We start from the raw sequence: 25464 nt of genomic DNA, 5'->3' as shown, positions 1-25464 counted from the left end.
CTTTCCAAATTCTACTTCGGCCATTGTTCAGGAATTCGCGTTGTATGTCGGTCTTATTGAATGCTTCGTAATCTCGTATTGTCTTCGTCGAACTCTTCAGCGTATGTCAAACATCGAATTAACGATATGTGAGTGTATTGAAATGATTTAAAAAACAACAACAGTGTATATCTGACCAAAATCTATGAGACAGAAAATTCTTTTACTATTGTAATCGATGGCAGGGTAACGAAGATCCGGGCGGAAACCGGACTTCCGTCGCAGGTAATATTCGCCCACATGGCGAACACTCTTTGCCTGACTCGAGGCATAAAGAGTAATAAAGCAATTAAAGAAGGCCTGAGTTTCGCCGTTTAGAAATTAATGAAAAAGTCACGTAGCAAATTCTACCTGCGGTCCTAGCAGCTGTAGAAAAAACCAATGACGGTAAAATGACCATAACGGTGTTTCTAAAAATTGTATACGCGACATGCCTTTTGATTTCTACATATTAATGACATCTTTGGAATAATATAGACTCACGTTAAAAGCAGTACATATTTGAGGATATCAGATTAGTTGCTTGTTTATCGTGTACGATGTCTTACAGCTTTAGAACTTGCGTAAAGACTCGCACCATTCGCGACCGAACGTAAAAATGGCGGTGACCTGGAGTAGAAATTCATTCGCAAGACGTTCTCCAAACCTCTAAAACTATGCGATTGAATATATTTTTTTTCATTACAGAAACAACAAAATATTACGTAGATAGGTATCTTTGCACCTCTGTTGTTTAAATTTCACGAAATGATTTCACTGATGCAGGGGTGCGATTAAATAAACACTCATATACGATTATACATATCACGATTTATTGACGAGCAATGATCGTACACTTGGATACAACATGATTTTCGAAAACAATTTCAACAAAATATCGAAGTAAACACATTAGTTAATCAGCGATAACAACAAATACTGTCGAGTGCCATTCATCGACGAGATGAAGCGGAGTAAGTTTCAAATGAAAAGTTCTTTACGATAATATTCGAAACAATTAAATATGTACTCGAACGATCAATGGTACATACTAAATACATATATGATAATATAATACGTATTTTTAGCCTGAATTATACGGTTATCCGGTTTATTTTACAATAAATTTCGATTACTCTTCCATTGATTGCAGTTTAACAAGTGAACTGACAATTTTAGGACCGTTTCGTAATGGCTAAGAAATATCAAAGACAAAGAACACGAATAAAGGTGACTCGAACATTTGAATACTTAACTGTTTTCTTAACGATTATTGATATTCTTATTTCGATTACAATTCACAGCTTGTTTATCATGGGAATACTGTACTGACAATGAGTTACGTATGTATGTACTTAGTATTCGTAGCGACAAAAATGTCGGTAATATGTAACTGGTAATAATTAGTCGAGTTTCATGTCGGAACAATTTATCACGACGATAATTTGACGATACAGCCGATCACGTCTACGTAATATAATTCTAAAATTTAAACTAAAACTGAACATAACCATACACGATCGACTTCGCGACAGTCAATCGATGATAACAGTAATTTCCATTTCATAATCTTCATAACTCTTTAAAATTTAAAACATTTGCACAACGCTTTAATCGGTCAAAGACGAGATTTTATCGACCACTCCGTCATATTTTTAACCGTAGATATCTAAGAAAGTGTTTTCCGGTTCTTTGTGTAGTTGGGGGAACATTTCTGAAACAAACATTAACAATAAAGAAACAAGAAAACAATTAATCAACCGAAAGAGTTCTTGATCCCTCGTTACACGGCGGGCACAAAGTACCTGCGCGTTAAAATCTTTACGAATCGCAAATTTCCAATTACGACAAATCAGGTATACTTAACATTTCGAATCACTGATAACGAAATACGCGAACGTTTCTTTAATGAATGAGTTATCATTTCAAGCGAAGCATACGTCCAATTCTGCGGCAGCTATTTGTCCATAGGATAAGTCCGATTTTAAAGTAATCGAATGATATTCGCAGTTTTCGTATCTATATTATCATTTTGCGAATCACCAAGACCGAACGAAAGTCACGTCTCTACTTATTCAACGTGAATTATTAGTCGATTAATGGAGAAATTCTGATCAATAACGACAATAGAACGTAACGCGTGTGTTCTCTTTTGGACGCGATTCTATTTAAAAAACCCGGTAGAAAAATAACGTGTAAAAATCTGGGTCCCTTTGAAATCGTCGTAAATTCTAACGAGCCTGTAGCCCCGATGTGGTCCACCTCGTCTTTACGAACTGGCAGTTTATTAATTTTTTTTTTTTTTGATTTTTCAGCTTAATTCGAAATCGTGCGTGGCTGCTGATCAACCATTAAAATTAATTGACGCGAATTTCGTTACCGATTCGAATACCCGATTCCGTTGCCGAGAACAAGATAGATACGTTCTCTCCTTTTTCGTTTGCGCATTCATATTCTCCATACACGGGAATTAACGCACACGCGCACGCGAGTGTGGAGCAGGATAATTGGACATCATAAACGTACAAGCTATACATACATATGTCTATTAATTGATGCGCTGCTTTCCTACACGAATATTATTATATAATGTACCATCATTCTCCGTGGTTCTCGTTCGTTCCCCGTCTCTCGTTGACAAGTACCTATATCATTCGAAGGATGCTTTTTAACTACCGTTGACTCGTTTAGCGACGTACCGTCTTGAATATCCAATCCTTACTGTATTTCTGCATACCCACCTTGATGCCCGTTCGATAATTATAGTATTCTTTTTTACGCAACGTCTTACGCTCCATTAAACACTGAATTATTCTGACCGTTCGAGTAGGATCTGGAATTCCTGGTAAACGTTTCGGGTTTCCTTTAAATCAAGTTGATCTTTATTGCTGTCCTCGGTTAAACGAGAGCAATTCAACGATCGTACAAATTCCGCGTGTTACAGCGTTAAAAATCGTCGTATTACATAAATCAGGCTCTCAGCTCCTCTCGCCGTTCTTTTTTTTTTTTCTTTTTTTGATTTTCTTTTCAAAAGCACTTGACCATAATAATATTATTCGCAAACCAATAACAGCGATATGAGTTTATATTTTTTCGTAAAGCAAAAGAAAAAAAAGAAAAACTGCCGATTCAACAGTAGGTATGCTTTATAGATGTGCCTCGACTATCAGATATTATCGAGAACACGCGCGTGGGAAAGCTTTCGCAAAGCTTTCCAGTTATACATATATACTTCCGATTATAAAAGATGATTTCGTGGGATTCGCGAAACTGTCCGTCGACATCTTGTAAAATTATTTAAGGGCTGCTTCAAATCGTGTGCATCCGATTCGCATAATATTTCGCCGTTACGACTAGCGTATACCCCCCCTTTTTACCACGAATCGAATCTTACAGCCGTATCATCGCGCCAAGTCCGTTGTATAATGATAGGTATATATTATACGATATACGATAATTAAATTGCACTAATACATTGCACACGTTCTCCGAACTTCTTTGGCATCTCTATGAAGTACATACGTATATTTCTCTAAGTTTCTAAAGGAGAGACAACACGTGGGGGAGACAAGGAAAGCTTATCCGTCATCCGTCCGCCGTATTCGTAACCATTCACCCGCTATATACCCACTCTACAACCCCTAACCACACGTTTATATAACGTATAATCTATCTCTGTCACGCATTACGCCACTGGTAATCGCAGGAGCGGTTCGTCTAATTGCCGACTCCATCTTTTCTCTTTTTTTTTTTTGAAGAATCCTTCGTCCGTTCGAGACACGAGCACGATCTGCGTTTTAATGGCTACGGTGGATCATAGACACACACATACACACATGCATTACAAACATACGTAACTTAACATATATCTAAATAACAACGGATCGAATATCGTTTCCTCTCACAGGTCGAAGACACACGGGAAGCCGGTTCCCATACTTCTTTTTTTTTTGTTTCTTTTAAAGCAGGTACCTTACATACTCGTTTGCTTTTACCATGTTAAATCTTCTCTTACACTTTCACTCGCCGAGACGGCTGTTCTAGTTCGTGCTACCGGGTGTACCCCGTGTGTCTTCGCACCCACGCGGAAACACGTCGCGTCGTTTTGTGAAACGTTTAAGCCCCACGGTCGCGTGTGTGGACGAGACGCGGTTTTACAGGAAGCGGGGGAAGAAAATATATGGTAACGTACAGCCTTTGGGTTGGTCACATAGGAATCTCGTTTTTCCGTAGGAGCGTTCTTATACGTGTAAAGATAGTAGGAAGTAGGTATGGTAATGGTGAAACGGAGGAATACAGGAAAGCTGGGCCGTTTGTTGATCGGCGAGGGATCCTTCTTACGGTGGCTGCTGGGAGCCGGTGTTGAAGTAGCTGGCCCGTTGATTTCTGTACTGCGAGGCGACTACAGCTTGCGGATTGGGTATGTGCCTGATGCTGAGATTGGGTTTGATCTTCATTCCGAAACCAGATATACGCTGATGAGGCTGTGGTATCCGCAGTGCCACTTTGCTGGCGATGTTGCCCGAACCGAGCACCAAAGGATCCACCGAGTTCTTGTCGGAGATGCATCCGCTTAGCAAGGACACCGCTGCATCGGAAAGCGTGACCAGATTGGATTCTTGACCGCGTCGTTGATCCGAATCCTTCGTCTTCCCTCGTAATAAGCTTCCCGTGGCGATACCTGGTCGTACTGGTCTGGTATTCAACGAGGACACTGAACAGGACGAAGATGACGAGGACGATGAGGAAGAAGATGGGGAGGATGATGAGGATGATGACGAAGACGCGGAGGACAAGGAGAAGTTACCGGTCGATAAATTGGCGGATAGATCGAGGACGTTATTGTGCACAGTTCCACCGCTGCTGAGGTCCAACGGTATCTCGTATTTCGAATTGTTTGGTTCTAAAATGGCGCTCGACGCGGCGAAGCCCGAAGGCTTAGCGACTCGGAGGGGTGCCAGCGGCGGTGGTCCTTTCTTCTTTGGAACGGTACTGACTTGTAGATTCGGGGATTGCTCTTCTTTTGTCTTCGACATTATACTCTTGAGGGTGTCGCGCATCTGTTTCTCGGCTAACAAACTCCTCACACGGTTAGCTTTACTTTCACGAAGTTGCTTCTCGAGCTTCTCTCGGTCCATACTGTCGTTCTTCTCGCTGTTGCTTTGAACACGTTGCTTCGTTTTCTCACGGAAGTTTTCGCCGCTTTCGTTCACCGCTACCAAACCCAATCGTCGGAGGATCTCCTCGTCTTTCTTCGGTTGGACCAGTTCGACCTTCTCCGGCGCCTTCGCTGTCTCGGGTTCCGTCTCCTCTTTTGATTTGGGGGAAGATCTACAAGTGGACGGTGTACTTCTCGGTTCCATCCTTTCCGTCCCTGGGGACGTCTCTTCTGCTGGAGTACTTATATTTTGTGCGATTCTGACAACTTCGTCCGGTATACTGTCTATGATCTCCTCTATCGTCTCCTCAGTTTCCCCGATGTTATCTTTCGGACCAGCACCTTCTTCTCGGACCAAAGAACTACTCGTCGATCGTTGCTGCCCCATAGCCGTGGCTTTGATTTTCTCTCGTCTAACGGCCCTCATCTGCAACAACTTCTCCTTTGTCTGTCCAGCTCCAGTGGTCGACGTGATCCTCGATGGACAGGGCGTAAGCCGAACCTTCAGTTTCAACAGATCTTCCCTCGGTGTGGTCGTGATCTCGGCGATGACTCGCTTGTTCCGTCGTTTCCTGCGTTTCCGGTGCTCCAATCTGGTCAGCTCTTTGGTCTTCGAGCTCTCCGGCACGTGATTGGTCTGCATCGGCACGAGATCGGGCGTTCTCATGACGGGCGTCACCTCGCAACGGGGTTTCTTTGCCTTCGGCTCCTTGTCGCGTTCCAGATTCGTCTCCAGCGACCGAGCCGGCTCGGTGCTACTTTCTAAAATCCTACGAGCCTCGACTTCGCATTCTTGGACAGGCTTTGGACTTGGCGGCGGCGTCGGCGGTCTTTGAATGTTTTCCATCGTTGTGGCATCTTTGGACGTCTCGTCGTTGTAAGGGCTCACTCTCGACACGGTGACCACGTTATCCTTTCGCGTCACTCGGTAATACAGCTTCATAGGCGATTCCTGTAATGTGAAAATCGTCGCTTCCCCTATGATATCTAGCGTGGATCATAGGAGGTCAAGATACGACACCGATGTGCGAAACGATTGCTCGGTGGTACGTACGAGATGAACCATCGATCTTTCGTTAGATCAAACGGAATAGAAAATGATAAAAGGACTCACCCTTTTCCAGCCAAATATGCAGGCAAGGTCTAACAGAGTCCACGATTGGTCCAATGCCATCATCTTCGAGCCCCCGCGTCGGTGTTCGTTGTTCCTCTCGCACAGCATTTCTATCGTGTTGACGTTCGTCCCCTGAGAGCTCGCCTCTTCCCAACCTCTCTTCAGCATCAACAATCTGACCAGGTGTCGGACCGTCACCCCTGCCGGACATTTTAAATATCGCGTACTTCGAATCCGTATCGTGTCTTCGTGCTTGGTCTGATCGATGCTCGTCCGGTGTCGTGACCCGACATGGTTCTCCGCTTGCTGATCTTGTCCCTCTTCTTCCGGTTCATCGAGCTCGCACAGACTTAGACTGACGAAGTCGTCCAAGGTTAAATCGAGAGACCCCAAGGGTGGGGTCGAAGGTGGACACTGTGGGTTCACCCGCCGGAAGTGACGCCTTCGGTCGAGTTCAGACCGGAAGAGGCCCGGTACCAGGAGATACACCAGTCGTTGTAGCTTCACGTCCGGCTGGAGAGGCGGAGACGTTGCGACGTTGCACACGGGACACGCTCGGGCACCGCTGCTCAGCCGCCTGACTATGCAACCTCTGCAAACTGAGAGTGCCGTCCGCCTTGTACTTTACGCTCGCGTCGTCTTTTTATGGGTCATCCCACAAGTAATGCAATTCTTCACCGTCGCGAGGCAATGCCATTTTTGCTCGGTGTAATTCAAAGAGAACCGTTTCTACGCGCCGTTGACTAGGTATACAAAATATTCCCGTTACTTATACAATACAATGACTTTTTTTATTCCGTTCCCGACGCGATGAAATGTTGACCATTTTCGAAATCTCGACGGTGGCACGAAAGAATGAAAACGCCCGGCGAAGAGCCACACGCCGATTACTTAGTCACCCTCCTTGAATAAAATTCTCAACTATCCCCGCCAGAAGGGCGGTGGCAAACGTACGGAGTATTTCCACGCGCACGAAGTAGATACAGCCGTTTCAAGTACGGCACATCCACGCGTTCGAATAACATATGACTCTCGCGATCAGACGGTTTTCATTACGCGTTGCATCGTATTACGACCGACCGATGGATCGTCTTCGAACAGCTCGTGAATTTCTTTCCATTGCAAATTAATGGTAATAAGCGGATAACAGGCGATTCGAGCATTGAGCCGCCCGTTTCGATCGATGCGACACGGCACGATAGAATTTTTTATTTATATAGTAGAGAATACTAACAAGAATGCAGGCATTCCACGAGTGTCGTTGCGTCTACAAGGTAGCCCCTGCACAGAGGACACACGATATGCTCGTTCACGTCTTTAACCAGTGGCTTCTCCCTCTCCGTCGCCTCCATGTTGCTATTCGGTTCTGAAACAGCTGTGCCATCCGATTGTTAATCCTCGACTGTCGGATCAGCGATGATTAAAGATCCTTTTAATCGCGATCGACGTAGCGGTATTTCGTCGACAGTGTCATGCAAGCAACATTGTTGCTTCTAAATAATAGAGTTTCACACGATTCGTTTTGTTCCACGATGAGCCTCCTGAGTATCCGATGATTTTTGGGCTTATCAAAAATTAAATCGCGGGGTATTAGTACCGATACCGATGACGCCGATACGCATTCGAATAGGGACGAGAGGATCCCAAAATTACAGGTAGTCGCGCGGCACTACCACCTACGGGGAATTCCCGCAGCTAATCAGTTTAGTATACACGCGACGATTTCCATTTACTGAGACACGTAACCGAAATCGAACCGTCGATATATTTAGAATATCCAATGAAATATCTCGTGGAAATCCGTAGGGAGAAACGAGTTACGCTGGGACTTTAAGGTCTATCTCTTAAAGGGGATGCTTTCTCTTTTCATTCCCTTATTCGCGGCGGGCATACGATAATACGTTCATGTAAACAATTGCCGTACACTATGAATACCTCGTATCGTACACGAGCGTTCGACTAGCTCGAATCGCGCGAGAAAATCGGTCTTCGCGCGAATACAAACTTCAATTCACCTCTATACTGAACGTTCTTCGCGAGCATTCATTAACACGTTTACCGCCAAAGATGCTTTCCGGTCGTTCGAACCTCGTTACAGATCATTCCCCTTCGAGTTCTCCCAGTGCTTGTTCGAATACACACCAAGGAGACGCGGCTGGTCGATCATCGATCGCGAATAAGAATGTTTTGTTCGACGTTATCGGAGTCAGGGATTAAAGAAGTTTTTCTCTTTTTTTTTTTTCACTCCCTTTGTCTCTCTCGGTACAAGAGGCGCGATTATCGAAGCCGAACACGACCCGAACAACGAGGTCCTCGCGTGAAAGGTACTTGACAGTGAAACCAGCCCAGTCACGCGACACTACGTCGACCTGGAAAAACTAGGTTTTTAGAGCTACCGCGAGATCTCCCCGCGCGATAGATACCGTTCCGTTTGGTCCCGTATGAAATCTAGCCCACCGAAGCTTTCCGACTTCTGCGAAAGTGTACTTTAGAAATTAGAGTCAACGAAGTAGATTCGAGCTTTGAGAACATTTCGTGTGTAGCTAGCTGATGAGTACATGGGGGGTATGTGTCACTGCGCATGGCCGGCGAATTGGCCAAAAAGGAAGGCCGACCACCTGCGTTGGGGAATACATATATATACACATATACGTAGGTAGTCGACTACTCGTGTTCAGGCAATTTCGGTTTGGTGAATGATTCGCCAAGGCCGGGCATACGGCGGAGACACGAAAGTGGGGTCACCAGGAATGGCAGGAGAGACGAAGAGGCGACCGAATAGGGGGGGAGGCAGAGGGAGAGGCAGAAGGGTCTCTGGACTCGAACTTGAGAAAGGTCTGGCGCCAAGCGGGCAGAGGCCGAATTGGTTCCTCGCGGAACGGTCCCTCGAGAGGAGTCGCGATCTCAATTTTTCATCGGCCGGACGAACAAGCCCTCGTTCCGATTCCGGTCACGTTCTCTACGTTCGACGATCACGAGACGGTCAGAGAAAGACGGAAAAACTAGCATTCGATTCGCAACGCAATAGAGAGGACAAATATTAAAAAAAAAAAGAAGTAGGGTACTCGACAAAGATAACTCATCAAGTGAACATCGTTACCACGAAAGTACATATACCTCGAGCGTACTTTTTTCAAAATCATTATTGTTTATTCTTAGAAATCTATATAATCGGTGAAGGAAACAATGAACTCGCCAAACGTATATATGCGTATTTCACCCAGCATCCGTTGTTTACAAAACTATGTTCTCCTGTGGCCCCAAGTAAATACCCGTCCTCTCCTACATATATACACACATGCTTTCCTTATTCGTGGCTTGTTTAATCTACGTGTTAGTTCACTATATCATTCGGCGGGTTGTACACGTACCGCGGGAGAACACGGTAGCTATTCCAGGCAATAGGATCCCGCGGATAGCAGATTGCCGCGGCGAGGAGGGTTTCTCCTATCTTCAGGAGAGAATCGCGAAGAGAAGAAGCGTGTAATACTAAGGCTGGTTGGTCGATTCGCGCGGCGACTACCACACGTTTTCAGGGCGGGTATAGAGAGGCGAACCAACTTTGTGTAGGTATAGGTGCTGCTTACCAGCTAAGCGAGAGAGACGGTCGTCGTAGCCAGCGAGCTGCCGTCCCGGCTGGCAGCGGAACGTAGCAGCGGACGTGGCAACGACGGTGTTCTTGGTTGCCGTATCGGTTCTCGCGATGCAGCGACCACGAAGAGGTGGCAACGCCGCTCCGTCCGTCGGAGTGCGGCGCCCCGGGGCTCTCTCTCGCGATAGCGCGCCCGTTGTCGTCGCTCACGCCGTCGCAGTCCTCGCCACGGCCGTTGTCACGAACCCGTGACCGCGAGCAATCCTGATAACTCGCACGCCGCGAGCTACGTACCATCACGTCCCTACTGGCTGCGAGCACAGCGCCGCGCACATGTCCCCCCGTGTCCACGATTTCGACCCGATTCTCTCCTTCTTCCCCCTACCTTTCTTCCTTCCTTCCACTCCGGTACCTTCTCTTCCCTCCTTCCTTCTTCGCCACCTACTTCGTTTTTTTTCCTCTTTTATTCCGTATGCTCGACTCTTTCTATTACGCCGTAACTGCCCGAACTTCGTCGTCACTCCCGTTTACGCGTGCCACGTTCTTCGTCCCGTACTCGCCGTCGTCGTCGTCGACGACGACGTTGTTGTCGATCGACCGGTGGGTAGACAGACGCGCGCGCGCGTTCGCATGCTCACTCGCTCCTTCCTTCTCTTGCCATCGCTCTCTCCGCCCCCTCGCCCCCGCCCCTCCCTTTCGTATACTCTTTCACGGTCTTTGTCGCTCTTTCGCCGCCTCCTTCCTCTTTGAGGACTCTCGTCCCGCAAACTCGACGTTAACGTAACCCGCTCTCTTGGCCGCAACTCGATTCGCTACACTCGGCCGACTCTCGGAACGAGCGCGACGATACCCGATGATATCGTGGATCCAGTGGCGGCGACGGCGCCGGTAACCGGCGAGCAAAGCAAGTGTGCGGCAGCGGTGGCGCCGAACTGCGGCGGCAGCCGTTGCCAGATTTCGATACGGTGCGATTAGAACGACGCTGCACGGAAACGACGGGAAGACACGGGCTCTGCTCCGCGTATCGACCCCGCCTAAACCCCGCCCTCGCTGCGACGGAGCCGCACGAGCGACGCCGAGCGTCGCCGAACGTCGACGAGCCTGGCTCGTTTCCCTTTTCCCCCGAGCCTTGTCCTTTTCCGCGATGTCGACATTTCCTCCTCTCATCCGACTCTCCCTTCGGCCCATCCCCCTCACAGCCGTTCACCCTTCGTACCCCTTTGATCGTCGAGACTCTTCGATCGATTCGCGTTCATTTACGTCACGACTCGATTTGATCGTGCTTTTGATCGTCCATCATAACCACTTGATGTTCTATATCCCTTCACCTGCAACGCCGAAAAACACCGATTTTGTTCAAGAAGATATTTCTTGCATCTTCAAAAGCACCTGGACAATACCTGAGGAACCGTAACCCTTGTATGAATTATACATTACCTTAAAAGACCGAAGAGTATCAATGTTTCTCTATGGAGATCCAGTAGTCAGGGTTTTTGGACCAGTACGCTCACTTACTCTTGCAACCATGTTTCGCAGCAGTGGAACCTTTTCTGTTAGTAGCTAGTTGTCAAGCGGATATATTACAGGTGGTTGCTAGGGTCAGTTTATAAGCAGCCAAATTGTCCGCCACAAAAAGTAGTTTCGCAGGATTAGAAACGTCGTGAAGATCAGACGAGACGTCAATGTACGCGCAGCTAATCAGCGCGAGGAAATAGTTGGGCCGATACTCGAACGTCATCTCACTATATCAATCAGATACATCGAATACGGACGCAGCGCATTGAGCATAAAAAGCAAGTTTCGAGCAGCAGCGTGTTACGAACAGTGTCTTGTCTGCGTCATAATGAAAGTACATAGGGTAGATCGAGGGCAGACCGACAAAAGTAATAGTTAAAGTTTAGAAAGCTAATTATTTATTATAAATTCGTAATTAGTCCACATTTAACTTCAACATTAATATTAACGAAATAAAGAAAACTTAAAAATCCTTCTTTTGCAAACGAAAAACGAGAATTGACAAATATCCGATTCGCCCCAAACGACGAGATCCAGTTAGCCCCATACATAAGGACTTCGAATTGAATAGGATAGATAGACGAATTGTGATATAATGTAGGAAATAAATAGGATTTCCAGTAGATGAAATAAAACACGTAACACATTAATAGTTTAACGTCTCGGTTTGGTTATTTCAAGACTCGACTGTCTAAGCGCATTCTCATCACTCTCACAAAGGCTCCCCCCAACACACACAGGCACACAGAACTCAAGACGCCCAAATTTCGACGACGCAGTCTACAGACTTTCGGCGCCGACATCAATATCTTAGTCTAAACAGTTAATCTCATTCGCTCAGTTCTCAACATTCATCGTATATACAAAACATTCGGTTTACTCTAGCGACCACAGGCAATAATAATCTAAAATATATGAAACACTAAATTTGAACACTATCTAAACTAATGATAATAAACACATTTGAGTTTTCAAGCTTACCTTTTGATGTGAAAATTATAACATTCGCACGCGTTCGTCTCAATGGTAGCATGTGCCAGCACTGAACATCTACGTGAAACAATTGTTGGGTTATTGGATTGGGTGTGGGGGATAAGGATGACGCAATATAAACACTCGAAATGCATAATCCATGAAAATATAAAAAATATGGACTGAATTCTTATTTTGATCCGATTAGCTTCGGTCTACTCTATATCGACACTGTATAAATGTGAAATATGTAGGTATAATGGAAAACTGTTATCGAACTGATGGTCTCGATACTTCCTCTTTTCGTGAATGACTTACCTGTTCATCCTTGATTCGTACTGTACAATTCAAGGTACCGGAAATCGGCATTCTATGTGCACCGACCTAATAAACGCGCTCGATCCATTATGCATACTCCTTGGCCTCTAGTTTCGTAACTTCGATCTGTGTAAGTACCAAAGAAAACAGTGGTCGACGTTCCGCTTCTACCTCCACGCGCGTATAGGCGTTACTCTAGTTTCGACGATAGGTACGTTACGCACATATGCACGCACCGTCTCCCGATAACGTGCCGCGACAACCAGCCGAACCGTATTCGAGAAATATCCCGTATGTAACAGTGCCGCGCGACGACACATCGTGTGCTATTGTAAATTTAAATTGTTCCGCTATTTATAGAACCCGGTAACCGGTTGATCCTGATTGGTCATGTAGCCCCACTTATCGCGACGATACCTGTAGAAACCAGATCTCGCTTGTTTTTCGGATGATTCTTTGGAATTTTCAGGTGCATACATTCGTACTTATATGTACCTACTATTACTAAATGGCGATAACGCTGCCGACTTCAATACACCGATATCATTAGAGGAAGAGAAAGAATTTCGTAAAATCCCAAAGAGCACCCCGAGAGATTTCTTAAATGTAACAATCGCTTAAATTTTCATTCATGAGGACATCTTTAGACGAACATTTACAGAAATGATTTTCCATGGTTGTCATCTTTTCAATCTACAATACAGTTACAATTTGTAGAGAACGGATCACAGAGTTGATTAAAGGGTACGGTGAGCATCATCCGCGTTTCAATTCCTCTGAACAAAGAGATTTCTCCACTCCAAATGCCTATACATTCGTTAAATAACGCACCCAAAAATGAAAATAATGGGGGCAAAATTCTAGTTAATGTTTGCGGCATAACGCGCATACGTATGTATATACATCGTACAGGAAAGAAGCGCCCGATTATGCGCGTATGGGCCGCGACGCTGTGGAATGGTGGGAGAAGGAGAGAGAAGAACGAAGAGCCGACCGATCGATCGGCGACGACGCGATAGTCCGCTTCCGCTTCGTAGCGACCGTCGGGTTGCCTTGAAGAGAGACAATTGGGAGTCGAGCGAACCCGATTTTGCGTCCATCGGGCCTACACGGCTGTCTGGTCGATCGCCACTTAGGGGCGGGCGGTTGGGCATGGCTAAAACCGGTAAAATGGCGCCAGACTCCGACCACTCTGTCCACCTATTCGGTCGTGCGCAGTTGCAGCCCCGCCCGCTAACTGCGCGCGCTGTCTTTGCTGCATTCGTCTTCTCGTCTCGAATCTCTGATATTGAGTATATATCTCGTAATTTCTTTTCTTTCGTTAATTCTTCCCTTTGTAGATGCATGACTACAAGTACAGAATCAGCTGTTTTTATTTCATTTTATATATTTGACTGTAAAATAGCCGCACGACCAGTCCATGGCCGCTAAAAGTAATCTCATCATGGATAGTATGTATTACATAAGGAAGGACGCTTATTTGATGCGTGCAGAAACTGTTGTGACTTTAGGGAAATTTTGAATTGCATTATGTTAGCAGGCCTGATCAATAAGTGCTAATAGGTATATCGTTTGGCAATTCGTATAGGCGCCACATGAAATAAATTAGAAATGTAGTCGTTCGTTTCATACATACATATTTGAACGATTTCTTAACTCTTTAATTTTTCTTTGGATTTGAGGATCACCTGACGAGTATATACTTCTTCTTAACAGATCTCTTGTACCCAGAAATTAGAATTATGTACTTGAGTTTTCGTGCAGTAGGAATAATCTTGTAAGAAAAGAATACGCGCAGTCTACCATTGTAAAATCTAAAATCGAAATTTTAATATGTTAAAAAGTTTTACGATTACGCGACTATCGATTTTACAACAGAATGTACTTTGATGGTGTATTGACCACTACCAAGTATGGAAATTTCATTTTTCTGAATAGTTACAGCAACAATGCGAGTACAACAAAGTTCTTGTTTATATGTTGCAAGTCCACTTTGGTCTTTTGCAATAATACTATTCACTCCTCATTCTCCATGACTTTACATTCCGCGTCCCTGCGCAGTTATCGATTTAAGCGTCGTCCATTTTACTCGCACCATAGCGCCCACTTCCTTTATTCAACGTCTGAATCTTGATTTAAAGCTTTGGCAATGATTCTTTTCCAAATTAACTTTTACTTCAAACTTTTCGTTTAATAACTGATATGCAGTACAATCCAGCGAATACGGGAAATAGGATAATAAAAATGGTCAAAGTAGATATATATATTTGTACAAAATTAGTTCTTTAATAATACGTCTATACATTAAAATCATAAGCAGAATTATTACAACGGTCGCTTATTACAATGGATAATTCAGAAGTACGTCTTGTCTTGCCAATTCGAGCAACATAGGATCGTCGAAGAATTTGTTGATTGATACATCTTCCGAAAGTCCCTTCCGTCTTCGTGTCTTCAACATAAATTCTCTAGCCAAGTGTGTAGCGGGTTGCGGCTCGAGCGGCCGAATTGTGATACTCTTATCCAAAGGATCGCCAGGTACGATCTGCCAATGGTGGAATACGGACAAGCAGAACGCCTGACCTTGCGTGTGCGTTCTCAAATCGGTCTCGAACCCGAAGCTATCAATCGCTGGTATAAATGCCTTAATAGTGTACAAAGGACTTCCAGGAACGGGTGCGTCCTGAGTCACGTGCCCTCTTCTCTTGGCTAACACCGTGTAAACGGCCGACACGCAATCTGCGGGTGCTTGGACTTCGACGAATAAATAGGGTTCCATTAATCTGGGCGTCGCCATCAGAAAGGCGGAATAGGCTACTCTTCTGGCAGTCGGAATGATCTGTCCACCTACAGAAAACGGATTGGATTGCGATCTAGATTTTTATATAGTTAAAGTTACTTACCTCCTCGATGCAGAGGTTCCTGTGCTATCACCGCGTCCAGGATCTTGAACTTTACGTTACGAATCGGCTCCTCGCAAAGTGGACCTTCTCGGGTACCCCACTGAAAACCTTGAATAATCGCATCCCGTGCGCTGTTCAGCAACGTTTTATCTACTTCGGATGGAAGCGTGTCATCGACTAGAATATTAGGACCCGTTGCATCTGGCCCGAACGCCCATATACTTCGAGCAGCTAACAAGTCCCAGTCGTATTTCGTTTGGAAAAACTCTCCCAACCGTTTTCTGTAAATCGTAAAATGGATCGACATCTCAATCTGGTTACAACCTATTATCGGAATGGTCTGATAATATTTGAGATACTCACTTGTTCCATGTAATTTTAACGTGTTCCGCTTCTATATCCTCTGCCAAGCCCCTTTCAAGCGGCTCAGCGATCATCGTCAGCTTGTTACGTTTATTCGGTGTTTCGGCGAAACATTTCAGCGAACTTGTTTCAACCACAGTCTCCGCGAAAGCGACCACTGGATCGGCCACTTTTATATCGATCTCCGAATACATACGACGTAAATCGTGCATGGCGCAATCCAAATATAATTCACCCGTTCCCAGCACCACGTGTTCACCACTTTCCTCAACTCTGGTACCAAGCAGAGGATAACTTTTGTTCACCTTCCTCAAACCATCCAACATCTTTGGTAATTCCGATGGATTAACCGGCTCCACGGCGATTTTGATCACACTCTGTGTGTTGAACTTTAGCGGCCGGAATATGTGCAGATCGTCCGAACTGTTGAGATCCGTTATTGTACTTGTTTTCACGATTGGTCTGTCTATGCCCTCGATGAGAACCCAATTTCCCGCTGGAACTCTATTCAACTCGATCGAATAACGTGCCTCGCTGATCCATAATCTACCCACAGTAAGAATACGCGAGTCTTCCTCGTCCGTGCGGGAATACGCTTCGCCTAATACGCGAACGCGTTGCCCTGCCTCCAGGGTACCGGACATTACTCTTCCGAGGACTACAAACAGCGTACAGTCCTCGGTAGGATACATTTTTGTACTGTGAATCATTAGCCTTCCCTGAAAACATCGTATGTTGATTTAGTGCCATAATTTTTTGATATAGCGAATAATTTGAAAGTACTAACATCCGGATCGCAGTTCACCATGTCCTGCGCGAGAGGCGAGTCTATTGGTCCCGTGTAAACGTGTTGAACTTTTACTGGCGCGTGCGATTGGGGACTAGGAACGTGGGCTACGCACATATCAACTAGCCCACACATATCTCCTAGGAAGCGAGTACAGACGAGCCTCAACAAAGGTCTGATATTCATCTTCATCTCCTCTGACGTTAGTCTGATACCCAATTCATCCAATACTGTAGAATTAAATAGAATAAGTATACCTGAGTAGTCAGTCTGTGGTTTAGAGAGTCATTCGTAATAAATTTACGGACCATCTGGTAAAGTAGTGTCCACATCACCGACAACCTGCGCAAATATCTTGTACAACGGTTCTAAAATAAATTCGATGAAGCTCCGTTGAGCAGTGTTATGCGGTGGTTTCTTGGTGAACTTCCGTGTTTTCGAGTTGAAGTATATGTCACCCCATAATCTTTTTGCAAACTCGTTAGAGTTTAATCTGGGGTGAGTCTTTCCATAGAGGGCCGCGAACGATTTCAAGGTAAAGCAAACATTGTACTCCGAACTCGCGAAGCACACGTTCCCAATCGCGGGTGACACGAAGGAGGGGTTTTCGTTGTCCGAGTAAAGTGCTATTAATCCATTGATCTCCTCGATAATATGTCTCAATTTATAGTACGCGTCTAAGGGGGGCAATTTCAACTCTAGAATGAGTCGGTCTATTTTGTTTATACAGACGGTTAACGCGAGTTTTTCCTGAAGCGCGTGTTTCAATAGACGTTCAGTGTTTAACATAACGCCCTCGGCGGCGTCTACAATCAGTATCGCCCCGTCAGATAAACGTATCGCGGCCGTTGCCTCGTCGGAAAAGTTCACGTGACCCGGTGTATCGAATATATTTAGAAGATAAGACTTGGATTTCACGTCCTGTAACAACAGAGTGACGGGTGTTGCTTTCGTTGATACACCACGCTGTTGTTCCGTGAATAGGGTATCCGTGTACCTGTCGATATGTATGTATATATAGGTTTTTTCTGTGAAAATGAACGATTCGATCACAAATGTGTCTGTAGTCTATTAATATACCTCAAGGGTTTTTCATCTGTTACACTATGCAAATAAGGATGAGTCTGTCTCACTAAACAATCCACTAGAGTAGTTTTGCCATGGTGCAAGTGACCAAGTAAAACCACATTCCTTATTAAATGTGGTGCATCCATCATATCTGCTAAGAACTCTATGCTATATGTTGTTTCTGGAAGTTGTTGTTGTTTGATTTGGAACTTTGGCTTTCTGGTTGGTGCTATCAATGGTTTGTCCAATGGCTGGGCATCTTCTTCTTGCACTAGTGTCTCTACCTGCAATGCATTACTACTATATTGATGATAATTGTGAAAATATGAATGAAAATATATTTGTAGGTAGTAGACTTACCTCTGGTCCATAAACCTCTAATGCACTTGGGTAATATCTTTTGTCTTCGTGTAGTACAACTGCCATAGAATTCCCTTGTTCCGATTGCTCTCTAGACTCATCTTTGTCTTCTTCCATTTCCTCATCAGAGCGTTCCCTGTCCTCTGCATCATCTCCAGCATTCCCATACTCATTTTCATCTTCACTATCAGAGGCCAAGTCAGGACCAATGTAATTCCCAAATTCATCATACAGATCTGCATCCATGATAAGTCTGGTTCTAATTTAAACAACAACTGCGAACATAAAAAATATATATACGAGTTGTGGGGTACAGATATATAACCTTGAAAATCATAGATAACCGGTCATGTATAATGTTATAAAAAGATCGTTAATCATTGCTCAATTCTGTCTGGTATATCGCAACATGTATGAAAGGTGATTACCAATGCCACACACTTACCAGAATCAATATTATTTGCAGCAAACGTTTAATCGACCTTGTTTTCTAATGGATTAATTATGGTTATGATGCATGCATTGTGAAAATTACACTTATGAAAAACAAACACAGTGTGTACGAAGAAAAATCTTTAATTATTACATTCAGAATACAAATTTAGAATCACACCGCAACCTTGTTTACGGATAAGTTACACGTGTATTATTCCGCTTATAGTGTGTATACAAAACTCGTGCAAGTAACAGAATGAAGTGAGTAGAAACCTAAACCAAGTTGCATACCAATGTAATGAATCTATTTCAATGATTTGATTTTATATTGTACAAAGTGATATCCAAACATTATACAATGTGTTGGGCGTATTTAACAAATTCGTACGTTCAGAGATTCTGACAATTCCTATATTCAGAGTTATTTCTTTATTCACATGATCGTCATTCATGTTTTGAAGAGACAAATACTGTTGGTAACACTGGGACGCGTGCTACAATGATTGTAGAATACGCCACCAGAGTAGTTAATGTTGCGCGCATGGCCGTAAAAGTATGCAAGACTATCGTGTACGGCACTTGAGTTAGAGAAGATTACACAAACATACTTTCTACACATAGATACGAATGTTGCCCACAGTGGCCCAGACTGACAGCTGGAAGAACGCGAAGCAGGAGTGGCAGATCATGTAAGGTGAGTCTCCTTTGTTTTGTCCGAGAGTAACTTTATTTGGCACAATGAAAGAACGATGTTAGAATCTGTCAAACGTTACGCGTTACGTCGAAAACTTCTCTTCTAATTCTGCCCTATTAACTGCAATTGACACACCCGCTACATCATAACGCCAAGCATTATATTTCGGTTCTCGAATTTCTGTAAACAAAACTATTAACTCTAACGGTACATCGGTGGTATTCAAACGTTTTCGAGCAACGTGTTGTTAATTTCCGTCAATCTAATCGAGTTAACCCTTTCAGGGCATCTTGGTTAGACAGTGGAAGATCGACGATTTACGAGCAGACATACTGCTAAGAATACATCAGAAGAGTTGACAGAATAGGCAGAAGGAGGAAGAGCAGTGGGGGAGGGGGTGGGAGAACAAAAGGCGGTATGACACGTCCTCCCAATAATGACAACCTTATGACCTTCAAGTTGGTTGTAGTAGGAGATGGAGGTGTTGGGAAAAGTGCTCTCACAATACAGTTCTTTCAAAAGTTATTTGTCACGGACTATGATCCTACCATCGAGGACAGTTATATACAACATACAGAGGTAGACAAACAATGGTGCATTCTAGATGGTAAGTACAATTTTAATGTAAATATATATTTTGCTTCATCGTATTCGATTCATCGTTTCTGTGGTAAATGGTCAGATTGTCTGCTATTTTTTGGCTATGTTTGGTACATTATAATAGACACAAGAAACATTCTTACATGTACAAAGGTTTTCTTGTACCTAACAGTGCTAGATACAGCTGGTCAAGAAGAATTCAGTGCCATGCGTGAACAATATATGCGCAAGGGTGATGGGTTTCTGTTAGTGTATTCCGTCACTGATAAACAGTCCTACGAGAATATCATGAATTTTTATACCCAAATACTTAGGGTGAAGGATAGAGATGTATATCCCATGCTTCTGGTAGCCAATAAAGTCGACTTGGTGCATTTGAGAAAGGTTACAGAGGAACAGGGAAGGGAGTTGGCACATCGTTTGGGTATACCTTACATTGAAACCTCTGCCAAAGATCCGCCATTAAACGTGGACGCAGCATTCCACGAGGTAGGGGCTGACTAGAGTAGAAGGATATAAGACGGAGATTAGTGTTTAGTCGTCACTTCGGCTAGAACAGTTAAGAGGCTTGAATCGTTTTGTCCTAGGTTGTTCGTATTATCAGAAATCAACCTCCGGCCGAATTGGAAAAAAATCGGAGGAAACAGAGACGTTCGGGGAAATGTAATCTTTTGTAAACGGGAAAAATATCAAGGATGTATCGGGGGATGCGCTACAACCACGCATCCCTCGTCCCCGAGGGATCACTTTCATTCGGGAAAGTGAAACACACCTGCCAAAACAAACAAAAGAATGGATCTTCTGTCCTCCATCGTATATAGGTACCTATGACTCGTGAACTTTTTTCTGTTTCCATTCGTCTATTATTTCGTAGCATTAATGAGCGTCGACCGATTGATATCTCGGTCCCGTATATAATAAGTGTACAAAATAGTGACGGTAAGAGTTTCATTGGTCAAAAAAGGATAACAATGCTATCCATCTCCGAGGTGTGACTAGATTTTTTAAAAGAAAACCAATTCAGCATCGGTGTAAGACTCAGAGATGAGCGGCAAAAAAAAAAATAGAATGTAACGAAAGAAATTCATTGGAGATATATTGACTGTTCATCATATTCGATATAACACGAGACCGACGTCTCTGTACGCGCGTACACATCAATTTTCTACCATCGACGAAACTACTATGGAATTGAGCGTTTTTTATTGCACAATGCATACATAATTCTATAGAGAATCTTTTTACTTGTTCGCGTAACGTCTGGTCATGAAATGACTATAATGGTTTCGTATAATCGACTCTGCTCATTTTTTAAGACAGCTGTCGATGATTGTAGCTTTAAGCGTATTATTTTTGTTCGATTCAATTAAGCGCTCCTTGGTCTGGCATTGTTTTGCTGTTGTGATATTTTACAACGAATCGTCGTTACTTCGATTAAGTATTCTGTTCCGTACAGCTTTTTAAATATCTATGAATTTTATTACACCTGAGTAATTTATCGCCCACGTTTTAATGAACTATTTTTTTTTCTTTACTATGCAGTATATAGGAGTGCAGTAAAGTAAAAATGATATAAAATCGAATTTTTCCTTTATTAATGATTGCATTTCTGCTTTATTGGTATTGCCGCATTAGGCATCGGTGCCTAACGAGTGATTAATATTTTGAATCAGGAATAAAGTATTTAAAAAGAGGCAGTGATGTCTCTGTTATTAGATTATTGGTTTTCGTGCATCAGAGGTCTGATGTAAAGTTTCGATTACTTACATTCGAATTTTCAAACATATACGTAAAATTCATTGTAGACGACGAGAGCCGCGTGATTAGTGCATTACTAGATAACTCCGTTTTATTCGAACATTGTGCAATGAGCAGAGTATGTATATTGCTCTTGCAATACGCAAAAAATATACTATTAATTGTCGCGTCGTTTTTTCATATCCAACCGAGTACAACGCGTGGATTTCGATTATGTCAGACCTTTTTATATGTATTAAGAAAATAATGCCATGGCCTACATTAGTATTTAAACGTAACAATGGAAAAAAAAGAATAAAATGAATACTTACGTTTAGGGAGCACTCTGATCCTGAGTGCGCGTGCAAATGACTTGAATGACTCGGTACAGTTATTGGTGAAACGAATAATACTTAGTTCGAGTTATTTATTTAGCGTGCAGAGACTGCACGATAATGCAAGACCGGGAGGCAGTTGACGAATCGCTTCGATTGTTTCGGAGGTTTCAGCGGCAACTCGTGGCTTTTTTTTTTAATTTCCGAACGGCTAACATATTTTCTTTTTAACAACGAAAAGTGTTGTCTCGGAAATACGATCCTTATTTCCTTCGTCGGAGTTCGATCTCGATATCAGAAATTTAGTGTACGCACAAAGTGCTTTTCCTACACGTAGGAACGGTGAGAAATTGAGTAGTGATTTTACAATACGATTCGATACGATACGTAATTTTGTGCACAAAATGTCTTGGCGCAAAAACCGATTAATTCTAACAGTGAAACATATTTGCCTTGAGATAAAAATAATCTGTATTATGAACGGGTGAAGGCTAGCGGAGGAATCTGGGTAGTTGCCATACCGTAAAATATTTGCTCGCGATTTTCATTTCGTAGCGAAACGTTATCGTCGTGTTTTACTATCGGACGAATCGTCTTCGATAGCGTTCCTCGCGATCGAATTACATAGTTTGTCCGGAGCTGCAACGAAGTATTACGAAGTTAAGAAGAATTAAGAGAAAAATATATATCTTATTACTCCACTGACAGTTTCATTTGCCGGCTGGAGGTTCGTACATTTAAGAGCGTGTTACTTCAGCAATTGTACTCGCACACATTCAAAGGAAGCTCAATCAGTAGTTTACAAATTGCACTGCACGTTCGACGAGTGACAATTGTACAAAGTTTACCGAGATATTTATATGATATTACAAGGGCTACGATTACGTTACAATTTCGGTACGAGATGGAGCCACAAACTTGATCGTTATACGGGAAAAAGAGAGGCTGCCTAAGAGGGTAAGAAGATTAATTTCGCGCAGACGAAACGAATCGCTGTGTCCTGAATGTATGCGTTGTGAATTGAAATTTCGTTGATCGTACAATTATTTATTAATGAGTTCTGCACACACTATTTTCGAGAAACAACCATGGTTGTATTACACGTACCTAATGTTCAGTTATTATAAAATCACTGTTTCGTTTAAAGGCCTATGCGTTCACCGGTAGACGTTTCATCGCAAATATTAATAACGTGGACCATCCGTTCAGACCGATCGATCGAAACTTTACCGTGTAACGATAATTGTATCGTCGCAGAGTGTCCCGTAGACACCATTATTAAAATTAATACGCCGTCGTTACGCGCGAACACGTTGTCTATCCCTGTTCGTGTACAGCCATTGTTCTTTTTGTAAATGGATTACATTGGAGCGCGTGCAACAGTTTTCTGCGAGAATTCGTATCCGGATTAGAAGAGATTAAAGCAGCGACTATAGTGGATGCTAATGGAAATCCACGTACGTATCGCGCGAACTTTTATAGAGACTCAGGATATTTTAGCGTTCCTCGCATGTTCGTAATATTGTAATCTGTAACGAAAGCGCTACGTTTTTTATCGCCGTCCATGGAGAGATGATTATGAAAATGTCAGAGAGAAACCCGAAGCTCACCTATGGTCACACACGCAAGTCATGACAATTAGAAACGATCCACGATAATATACCGTATGCACCGAAGCCGCGACGTTCTTTGGCATTGAAACGAGGAGACGAACGAATAGAAGTGAGTTTCGCTGTGATCCGGAGATTTCGTGACGTTAGGCACGCACGCTTTTCGGAAAAATACAAGAAAAAAGAAAACGGAAGATGAAATGGATTATCTGTGAAATAGTCAATACGTCGAATCATTGTGATACCGTGTACGAGGGGATACAATATACATATAGTGAATGCTATAGTTGTGAGAGTCATCGAAATTCAGTTCATTCATACCACAGAGGGACGAGGTCTGTTCATGTTTGATTAAGTATTGGAAGACCGACCAACGCGATATCGTTGAATTAAACACTATCGCTGTCCGATCGTGTAACCGATCGAAATACGGAAATCGGACATACTTTCCACTTACATTTTCCACTCACCCAATGTTTACTACCACCACATGAAAACCACACAGAAACATTGCACTTGTCTGTATAGGTACATATGTACTATATAACTCTTTACGGGAAGAAGACAGAGAACAAATCATATAATGATGCACAGAGAACAATGAAAACAATGCGTAAAATAAGAGAGTAATAAGATTAAAATGGAATACAGCCGTTGCCATCGTTCTTGTCCTATAGATAGCTATAAAAATATATATGTATACATACATACACACATACATATACATATACATATATATATATATATATATATATATATATATATATATATATATATATATATATATATATTTTGAAAAGAAAAACACAAATTCCTCCCCGACGATAGTTATATACATATATTCTATACGAGAGATACCGACATAAAAATACGTTGTGTGACGATAAATGTGTATGCTACGTCAGCGTGTGTATATTTTTTTCGTGAAAGAGTGCGTATAATGTGGGTGCGTGTGTATGCAACGCGAGCGTATCACTAATTGTGCAGGTCACTGTATGGAGAACACAATTGATAATAAATTATAAACACGAGTTTACAAAAAAAAAAAAAAAAAGAAAAAGAACCGAAGAGAAAACAACACAGAGGAGGAAAAAGTTTCTGCTCCATCCTATGTTCTCGACACCAGATCTCGATGTGGCGGCGGCGGCGTTAATTGAGCGGCTCTAAAGAAAGCAATTCGCACGGGAACTTGTATCGGCCGCAAGTTTCGAACGATCAGAAAAAAGTTTAATTACGCCAATAGAGACGCAGCGTGGATTCCAGGTTGGCAATCGGCTCCTCCTCACACCCTAACCGCGAAATTATCCGAAACTCGAGCCGTTTTATGCGGTTTAAGGGGAGCTAATGCCCTCGAAATTGCAAGACCTGGAGCATGCGACGAGTTTTACCTTCCAAACGACGTCGTCTTCACCTATTAAGCGCTTTCAAAAACACTCGCAGCAGTTCTCGGATCGCTTTAATTATCGCTGGTTACGTCGCTTCAATCCGTACGGTCGCGGACCCGCGTGCACGCGCGAGCGCGTCGTTAACTTTTACGTTTTAATGATAATATTCCGTGTAGGTACGGTGACGCTATTTATTTTAATGGAAAACCAGGGCCGCGTACTCGGCCATAACGCGACGTTCTCGTGGGTAATTCACCGCCTCGATGTCCTTTGATAACACCGAGCATCCCGCAATTGCCGATACACGTTCAATCGAGACGCGTTTATTAACATTTATTCCCGTTGAATCGTAAAGCCGATCGATCGGCCACCCTCCCTTTCCCCCGCAGCATATCGCGAAACGAATCGACCTATTGACACGGTGGGCCGATTAATGTAAATCGGGCCATTATACCATTCACTGGCCGACCGAATCGTTGCAGCTGCGTCGAATAGCCCGG

At 43.4% G+C, this 25464-nt stretch overlaps 3 protein-coding genes across 3 annotated transcripts; 1 reads left to right on the top strand and 2 right to left on the bottom strand.

Annotated features, from left to right (window-relative positions):
• Positions 1 to 1723: 1723 nt before the first annotated feature.
• LOC107188602 (polycomb group protein Psc-like) lies at positions 1724 to 10066 on the bottom strand. The gene is made up of 4 exons (XM_015576918.1): positions 9878 to 10066; positions 7525 to 7665; positions 6291 to 6889; positions 1724 to 6128 (listed from the first exon to the last, which is right to left on the bottom strand). Exons 2-4 carry the CDS (start codon positions 7640 to 7642, stop codon positions 4356 to 4358), a joined length of 2490 nt encoding a protein of 829 aa, XP_015432404.1. The 5' UTR covers positions 7643 to 7665; positions 9878 to 10066; the 3' UTR covers positions 1724 to 4355.
• A 4922-nt stretch (positions 10067 to 14988) lies between these two features.
• On the bottom strand, positions 14989 to 18679 carry LOC107188548 (116 kDa U5 small nuclear ribonucleoprotein component). Its single transcript, XM_015576852.1, has 8 exons — positions 18614 to 18679; positions 18169 to 18443; positions 17821 to 18092; positions 17049 to 17737; positions 16741 to 16970; positions 15954 to 16672; positions 15591 to 15871; positions 14989 to 15534 (listed from the first exon to the last, which is right to left on the bottom strand). The coding sequence occupies exons 2-8, from the start codon at positions 18412 to 18414 to the stop codon at positions 15029 to 15031; spliced, it is 2943 nt and encodes a 980-aa protein (XP_015432338.1). The 5' UTR covers positions 18415 to 18443; positions 18614 to 18679; the 3' UTR covers positions 14989 to 15028.
• A 481-nt stretch (positions 18680 to 19160) lies between these two features.
• LOC107188569 (ras-related protein M-Ras-like) lies at positions 19161 to 20668 on the top strand. The gene is made up of 4 exons (XM_015576878.1): positions 19161 to 19297; positions 19582 to 19904; positions 20070 to 20386; positions 20485 to 20668. Exons 2-4 carry the CDS (start codon positions 19715 to 19717, stop codon positions 20572 to 20574), a joined length of 597 nt encoding a protein of 198 aa, XP_015432364.1. The 5' UTR covers positions 19161 to 19297; positions 19582 to 19714; the 3' UTR covers positions 20575 to 20668.
• The last annotated feature ends 4796 nt before the right edge of the window (positions 20669 to 25464 follow it).

Source organism: Dufourea novaeangliae, unplaced genomic scaffold (assembly GCF_001272555.1).
Source record: "Dufourea novaeangliae isolate 0120121106 unplaced genomic scaffold, ASM127255v1 scaffold133, whole genome shotgun sequence".
Classification (NCBI taxonomy): Eukaryota; Metazoa; Arthropoda; class Insecta; order Hymenoptera; family Halictidae; genus Dufourea; species Dufourea novaeangliae.
The sequence above is the reverse complement of the archived record's forward strand: the minus strand, read 5'-3'. Positions and strand labels throughout refer to the sequence as shown.